Source organism: Gossypium hirsutum, chromosome D12, assembly GCF_007990345.1.
Source record: "Gossypium hirsutum isolate 1008001.06 chromosome D12, Gossypium_hirsutum_v2.1, whole genome shotgun sequence".
NCBI classification, from domain to species: domain Eukaryota; kingdom Viridiplantae; phylum Streptophyta; class Magnoliopsida; order Malvales; family Malvaceae; genus Gossypium; species Gossypium hirsutum.
The window spans coordinates 41305487-41314227 of NC_053448.1; the positions used below are offsets into that span (position 1 = coordinate 41305487).

An 8741-nucleotide genomic window follows, 5' to 3' on the forward strand; every position below is an offset into this window, starting at 1 on the left:
ATGACTCTTCGGAAATAAACTTGGAAGGTTGGTGGGATGTTCTAGAGAGTATAGCTTGGAGGCTCATATATAAAAATTATTAAGAGTTTCTTCGTACCTTTTCTTTCTTATTTCTTTAATGAACAAATGTTATATCGTCACTTAAAAGGCTTTCATTGCTAAAATACTTCAAGTGGGTGCAACTTTTATTAATCGCCATTATACCCATCATATATATAAGTTACTTTCCATTTCCCACATTTAAGTAACTGTCTTTAATCTCGCCACCCCATTTTAGCATGTTCATGCCCACCTTTTCTTCATAACTTCCTTTTTAAAGGCTTACAAGTAGAAGTTTGAGTATCTCATTTGAGATTTTTTTATCTTGTGGCAAACTTAGCTATCTAAGTATTCTCTCTGCAACTTTCTTTTGATAGCCACAACCACCACCACAGTTCTTTATTCTTTTCAGCTCATCACTTGCCACCTCACTTGTTTCCCAGAGTCTGCTTCGATCTTTCTCTTGCCATTTCTCCACGACATCTTTTTTTGCTAGATTATAGTGTCTCTTCACCTTACCAAAAGAACCCTCAACACCAACAAAAAATGAGACTGAGTATTAAAATAATAAAATCACATGGAAAACATGAGGTTATATATCGATCATTGTTGAATTGAGTGATAAGGAAATCAATGTCTCTTTTAAGTATTCGATAGGATGAAGAAAATAACATTAAGAGAGATTAATTCCCGTTTAGAACAATATTATTTGAATTGAACCTAAACAAGTGGTTGGATCCGAAATATCATTCCAAACATAGGGGTTGAATCAACCTCTAAGCAAACTGTTCAAAATTGATAGGAAATAAAAAAAATTGGTACAAAAAATGACTTTTGAGTTGATTTATATATATATATTTAATTTTTATGAATTTTAACTAATTTTTTAAGTAGTGTCAAATAGAATATCAAACTGGTTGAACCAAGAACTAGTGATTTGATCGATTAGACTCGAGAGAGGTGAGAGAGGGGCAATGTAGTGCCCAAAAAACTAAAAAAAGAAAAAAAGAAAGAAAATTTGCTAATATAATTCTTTTAGTTATTAGGAAATCACAATGTAGTATAATGATAAATTTACACTTTTACTCTTAAAATTTTTTTATTGATTTTTTGCCTCAAATAATTTCCTAACTTAGCCCTGATTAAACTATCAATTCGATTATTAAAACATTAATTTATAGATTTAATTCAACTTGATTTCAAATTTAATCGTAACTCAATTTAATTATTAAATATTGAGAAATCTAGAGAGAGAAAATAAAAAAGGAAATGATGTTTGGATTTTTTTTTTTAAATGCTTCTTTTTCTTTTGCACTATTTAAGAAATAGGAAGCAGAATGTGGTGCATTGGAGAAGGGAAGACAAGTCAGATGATGACACGTAGGTACGAAAACGACCACACCACGTGGCTGAACTTTATGAGGTTCCAGTTTCTTACGTGTACTTTGGACCACAACACCCACTAACAAATAGGCGTGCTATGCTCTGTGAGTGTGCTTATCACTGTCTATCTCACGTGTCTACTCCCAAAGGGTAAATAATATTAGTGTTCTAATTATTAGTAAATTTTTTTAAAAAAATTTAATTATAAAAAGTTAAAAAATAACATTTAATTATTTAATTTTTTATTGGTTAGTGGTGAAATTTTTTAAAATTATAATAATAGTAATTTTAACATTCAACATTTATACATTATGTTAAATTAGTCTTGGTTTATTTTAAAAAATTTTAACCCTCAATAATTAGCATGTTAAAGTTGATATTATGCCATTTTTTAAAAGTAGTCATCGTTAGTTAAATGAAAACCTAAAAAGAAATTTACTAATAGTTGGATAATAATTTATTATTTCATAGTCTGGTGACTACTAGTACAATTTACTCTTTTGTAAATTATTTAAGCTATTATTTGAATTTGAAAATTCGAGCTCGAGTACAATTACAAATAATAAATATTTTAGTTAATTATAATCAAAATTAAACATTACAAATTACAATAAGTTAAATATTGGAATGTATTCAGAATCAAACTAGAATTGAATAGCTGTGGAGAAAACCCACATATGATGAGATTTAATTTGGAATAAATATGGAAGGAGCTTGCACCGTCGCACGTAATTTACATATGATGAAACTTGAATCTGAACATTTAAAATCTCAATCTTTGTCAATAATATCAAGGCTTCATTGCCTTGTTAGAAAGAATTTAATTGTCAAACTCGAATAACTCAAATTCAAAAAAAAGTATTAACCTAAACACTCAAAAGTTTCAAACTCTTAACCTTCACTAACATCATCAAGACCTTGCTGACATTGTTTATTATTTTTATACCTCATAAATAAATTAATATACACATAAACATGTATATATATATTGCAAATGAATTAATATATATCCAAATCATTATAGTCATATTTAGATCATTTTGATGATAATTATTCGGGTATGTATTATTTGTATTTATAATATATAATATGTATAAATCATGTCTGAATTTATTCTAATTTAGATAACAATCATGCTTTATAATAGTTAATTATAATGATAGTTTTTTAGACGTGTATTATAATTGTGATTGTATTTTTAGGCGAAAAAATATAACTTTGGTGCTTGTGATCTAGTCAACTTAAAGGAACTTTAAATAATTGTGTATTATTTGCTAAAGGAATTGTAAGTGTGTAATCAAGTCAAATCAAACTCGAATAAGGGTAGACCCTAACTTGATGAAATTAGGGACTCAAATTTGATCTGAGTTAGATTCAACGTCAATTTTTAAATTTGAGTTAGATTCAAGATATAATCAAGATACTTGATTTTGTTCTCATTTAAGCTCGTTTATGAATTTTTGTATTTAAGTTTAGTTAAGCTTGAGCTTGTTCATACTTAAGTTCTTTCTAGGTAAAAGTATCATAAAGGCCTTGTATTAGGAGTTAACTTGTATTTTGTCCCTATTAAAAAATTGAGCAAATTAGTCCCTATAGGTTAGATAAAAGAGAAATCTAGTCCTTCTGTTAAAAAATTCATCCATTTCTCCTGTTAAAAATTGATCCCTATATGTCAGCATAAGGTACACACGACACTCCATGTATAACTATCTAGTTATTTCATTAGACACCAGATTTTAAAATAGTAGAAATTGATTAAATCTTTAACAGAAAGGATCAATTTGCTCTTTGATCTAATGTATAGAGACTAATTTGCCTTTGAGTAAAAGAGGCAAAATGCAATTTGACTTCTAGTACAACGGTCTCTATGGCACGTTTGCAATTTCCTCTATATGTTATACTATACATCGATAATGGTAGTAGGAATGATCCTGGAGCAATAAGAAAGAAAAATAAGAACACGTAGATTTTACGTGGAAAAACCTTTATCGGGAAAAACCACGAGGAGAGGAGAAGAAATTCACTAATGTTGAAAAATAATAATACAAGAGGTTTTTGGTTATGCGTAATTTTTTTATTTATTTTAATCAACGTCTAATAGAAGAAGTATAATCTTGTATGGATTCAACTTGAGCGGCACGGTCCGCCCCCACAAATCCTTAATTTTGCGTCTCTATTTTATTTTTTTAACAAGTGAGTTGCACCTCGAACTTTTCAAGCCGGATCAAACGGGATTTAGGTCACACAACTCTAACACTACATAATAAGGGCAATATATAATTTCATAAAAATATATTAAAATGAAAAGCTTGATTAAGCTCGCGATTATACGAACTAAGTATTACGCTACTCAAATTCGACTCGATTGATATCTCGATCTACTTGAGCTCTACAAGATGTTACCATATCAAAATTGATTTTTTTTCAACTCAACCTCAAATAGTTTATGAGCAGTAGTATCTCATTTATTAAAATATTATTAATTAGCTTATTATGAATGTGTTATCAGTTGGACTTTAAAAGAGACACTTTTAAATATCAAAATATTATTAATAATACTATCGATTGGACTTTAATTTTTAAATTAAATAAAGAGAGAATAAATTCTTAGAATTAAAATTAAAAGAAAAACTAAATTTCAAAAGTTTAGAAAGTATAGGGACTAAGAGAAGAATTAAACCAACTTTAAAATATATCAGTACGAGATTATTATTAAAAGAAACAAAACAAATGAAGACGACAACACAGCTTAAGATAGCAACAACACATCCAGTCCTACATTAAGACAACTGCTTCACCAAATAAAGACCATATTAAAGATTGTTAAATTTGTTTTCTTTTTTTTTTTTTTGAAGTTGAATTATTCAAGTATTGTATTAAAATTAGTATTTTGTTTTATTTACTCTAAATTATTTTATAAACTATTCAGTGAAATTGTGATTTTACAAACATAGAAAAGCTTTGAAAAACCTTGCATAGTCGTTACAGGGAAACTACCTACCAACAATGAATCATGAATTCACACACACACACATATATATATATATAATAGCCGTGTCCATTTAGTCTTTTATTTCATTATTTTTATATTTATTTTCTTACAGTTTCATGGGGGATCTTCTTAGCTCTCACTAATGGGGTAGACTTTGCCTGCTCCAAAGACTTATTATTATTATTATTTTTTTTTTTGGGGGGGGGGGGTTGCTTTTTAAGCTTATAGTGTTTCTTCTTCAGTGTTTTAATGGCTCAACCAGAAGGTATTCCAAGGGAAACAGGTGAGTTTTGAGATATACAAAAATGGGTTCTTTTTTGGGTCCCTGTTTGGCTACCGAGAAACTACAAGGGAAAAAGAAAGAAAAACTGGGTTTTCCTTATGCTGTTGTATGGCTTATTGTACGGACATCGTTTTGTATGTTTAGTTTTTTCTTAGCAACCAAACAGTGTTTAAAGTTCTATTAATTTATTTTTTTTGGTTATAGGTTTGGGTGTTGATGATCTGTATCCAGAACTATGGAAATTATGTGCAGGCCCTTTAGTGGAGATTCCTCATGTTCAAGAAAGAGTCTTTTATTTCCCTCAGGGTCACATTGAACAAGTAATTAATCTAAAAATTTGATATTTTTTCTTAGCTTTTATGTTCAAAGATTTCATCTTTTTTGATATTTTCTGCAGTTAGAAGCATCAACTAATCAAGAACTTAACTATGAAGCCCCACTGTTTAATCTTTCTTCAAAGATTCTATGTCGTGTTCTTCATGTCCAGTTACTGGTACTAAACCATTTTATTTTTAGTATCAAATTATTTTAATAATTTTTGGAGCTTGAAGAGAATTGAATCATTTTAACAGGCTGAACAAGAAACAGATGAGGTTTATGCACAAATCACTTTACAGCCTGAACCAGATGTAAGTCAATGGTATTGGTTTCCCTTTGTATGATCAAAATATGTGTTTTTTGATGATTGATTTACTTGTTTTTATCATTGCAGCAAAGTGAACTGACGAGTCCGGATCCATTCCCGACCGAGGTTCCGGAGAGGGAAGTTCATTCCTTTTGTAAGATTTTAACTGCGTCAGATACAAGTACTCATGGAGGGTTTTCCGTTCTACGGAAACATGCCACCGAGTGCTTGCCTCCATTGGTAATATATATAAGAATCTCTTGTTTAGTGTTGTTGCACTATGGTGTTTTGATTTGGATTATGTTTTAAAACAGGATATGAATCAAGCTACCCCGACACAGGAATTAACCGCGAAAGATCTTCACGGATATGAGTGGCGGTTTAAGCATATATTTAGAGGTAAGTAATGGTTTTGGAACATTCCGAGCTCTCATTGTTTGTTCCATTTACGGCCTGTTTTTAGTTTTGTAATTATTACAAACGATCAGGACAACCTCGGAGACATTTACTTACGACGGGGTGGAGCACGTTTGTGACTTCGAAAAGATTGGTTGCGGGAGATGCATTCGTGTTTCTAAGGTACTTGGTCTCTTCGTGCGCGTCTGTGTGTGTGTGATGTAGCTTTGGTTGTAACTGCATTGGCATGTTTTATTAGAGGTGATAACGGAGAATTAAGAGTTGGGGTTCGCCGGCTTGGTAATCAACAAAGCACAATGCCTTCGTCAGTCATATCTAGCCAAAACATGCATTTAGGAGTGCTCGCTACTGCTGCTCATGCCGTTATGACTCAGACCCTCTTTGTTGTGTACTACAAGCCGAGGTCATAATTTTTTTCTCTCTGTTTAAACACGATTAGTTTGTAATTACGATTTATCTCAGGACTGTGTTCCTTATGTTCAGGACGAGCCATTTCATAATAGGAGTAAGTAAGTATCTCGAAGCTATTAACAACAGATCCTCCGTTGGTATGCGTTTCAAGATGAGATTCGAGGGCGAAGATTCCCCCGAGAGAAGGTAGGTTTTTTGCTCTATATGTTGTTGCCTAGTGTTTAGATTTTTGTTTTCACCGATTATTGAGACTTACTTTTTCGAAATCAGGTTCACTGGTACCATAGTCGGGGTTGGAGATGCTTCCCCACATTGGTCAGAATCTAAATGGCGGTCCTTGAAGGTTGAATATAGTTTCCGATTAGTAATTTCGAAATGCTAACATAAACTTGTTTTTCTTTGTTTTTGATAGTAGTTCTGCCCAACTATTTCTCGTTTTAGATTCAATGGGATGAACCTGCAATGATACAAAGGCCAGAACGAGTTTCCCCTTGGGAAATAGAGCCATTCTCGGCTTCTGCTTCTATAAACCTCATACAACCAGCTGTAAAGAGCAAAAGACCACGACCGGTTTATATTCCAGCTTCTGGTGGGATGAAATTATTCTTTCAAGCATTTTTTTTCATAAGATTCTTGAGTGCCGACTTTATTAACGGTGGGATTCTTTAATTGAAATTTGTAGAAACGACTACAAATTCAACCGGTTCAGCCTTTTGGTGTCACGGGTCAACCAAATCACATGAACTAGCCCGAGCAGGAAGCATAGCTGAAGTCCAAAGCAGTGAAAGCAGCCAAGTTGTTTGGCCTATGAGACAGAATGAAGCCGATAACACGAGGGCTCGGCTCGAAAATGCTTGGCCACCTTCCTCTCTTGTGAACGTCTCTCTAAACTTTTTCCGCAATCCAGCCGATGCCTCTCCTGTTGAATTGAGGACAAGCAATGACGTTATGCGCGACCAAGTTGAAAAAGGAAAGAAACTCGAGATTTCCACAGGCTGCCGTTTGTTCGGTTTCAATTTGACAAATAGTAATAGTGCAGTCAGTGGAACCGTTATAGCTCCGTCCCATATTGATGAAAAACCCGAAACTTTTCAGTCACCAAAGCAGCAAAAGCAAAATGCATCAGAGACATCAACCAAGGAGATAAAGGCTAAGCACGGTACCACTTCTTCTATGAGAACTCGTACTAAGGTAAATCACTGGGTATCTGTATCCGCTTTTTTATATTCATATCCGTCTTGTTATTCAAGATATGTGTATTTTCCCAAAGGTTCAAATGCAAGGGATTGCCGTCGGTCGTGCTATTGACTTAACCGTATTAAAAGGATACGATGACCTCATAAATGAGCTAGAGAAAATGTTCGATATTGAGGGAGAGCTTCGTCACCGTACTAAATGGTCTGTCGTTTTCACTGACAATGAAGGTGATATGATGCTTGTGGGCGACGATCCTTGGGTGTAAGTAACCTGCATTTTGTAGATTTTTCCCATAAGCCGGTTCTTATAAAATTCGGTCACCCTTTCTAATTTCAATTTCAGGGGATTTTGTAAGATGGTGAGAAAGATATTCATATATTCGGTCGACGAGGTGAAGAAGATTAACGCGAGATGCAAATTTCAAGCCTCGTCTTTAGAAGGCGAAGGCACTGTTGTAAGCTTGGGTTTAGAGCATAGGTCCGGAACATGAAAAGCTCGAAACTTGAAACACCATCTTTATATATTTGGTCTTATTTTTGCTTTCGAAAGTGTTTAAAAATGCTTGGGTGCTTGCTTGGTTTTTTGCCGTGGTCTGGTTCGGTTTGAGGAAAGCCGATGACGAAGTTGTGTCGTTGTCTTTGCCTTGAGATTACTGCCTATTTTGTCACCATTCGGGACCGATCTCGATGGTCTCGGTGGCTCTGCAAGAGGACCCCAATGTACTGTCATTAGCACTGCCCAAATGTAGTGCCTGATGGTCCCTATTAGCGCAGATTTGCCCTCTCACAAAAGTTGTCAAAGTGTATGGTCCTTAAAAGTTAGGCTTCAATTAAATCTAGAGTCGGGACTATTCTTTATACATTAAATTAAAGAGTAAATCGGTTTTTGTTAAAAATTTCATCTTAATCTACAATTAAAAACTAGTTCTTGTACGTTAGAATAGGGTAAATGTAGTACATTATGTGTAACTATTTGATTATTTTGTTAGTTATGTCAGTTTTTAACAGTTGGAAGGGATAAAATTTTTTAAAAAAAAAGTTAATTTATTTTTGAACTATTATATGGAGACTAATTTGTTAATTTTTTAAATAAAGTGACAAAGATGCAATTCTATAATACTTTTACGAACCCAAAACTTTGTTTGAAGGGATATCAAACTTGTTATCATTCGATTAAGCTTGATAATTGCAAACTCATAAATAGAGATTTAATCTCGTAAATCAGACATTACAACCTTGCCATTAAATGATTAAGAATCAATCTTCACTATAACTAGAAACGAAAGAACACCAAAAAAAAAAAAAAGATTGGAATTTCTAAATCTGCAATGCTAAGAAAATAGGGTGTGAAAAATAGGCAAAAGGTGATGTAGGAAAACAATAAAAACTTTATAA

At 32.9% G+C, this 8741-nt stretch overlaps 1 protein-coding gene across 1 annotated transcript; it reads left to right on the plus strand.

Annotated features, from left to right (window-relative positions):
• The first annotated feature begins 4354 nt into the window (after positions 1–4354).
• LOC107945001 (auxin response factor 18) lies at positions 4355–7888 on the plus strand. Its single transcript, XM_041106731.1, has 14 exons — positions 4355–4697; positions 4902–5017; positions 5095–5190; positions 5270–5326; positions 5410–5562; positions 5637–5721; positions 5811–5901; positions 5978–6142; positions 6223–6336; positions 6421–6493; positions 6592–6739; positions 6833–7341; positions 7421–7608; positions 7690–7888. The coding sequence occupies exons 1-14, from the start codon at positions 4664–4666 to the stop codon at positions 7835–7837; spliced, it is 1977 nt and encodes a 658-aa protein (XP_040962665.1). The 5' UTR covers positions 4355–4663; the 3' UTR covers positions 7838–7888.
• The last annotated feature ends 853 nt before the right edge of the window (positions 7889–8741 follow it).

Bases quoted from the DNA above. Each gene is read 5' to 3' on its own strand.
- LOC107945001 (XM_041106731.1), top strand. From the start codon at position 4,664: ATGGCTCAACCAGAAGGTATTCCAAGGGAAACAG. The intron at 5,191-5,269 runs GTACTAAACCAT...TCATTTTAACAG, and splicing joins TTCTTCATGTCCAGTTACTG to GCTGAACAAGAAACAGATGA. The intron at 6,337-6,420 runs GTAGGTTTTTTG...TTTCGAAATCAG, and splicing joins GAAGATTCCCCCGAGAGAAG to GTTCACTGGTACCATAGTCG.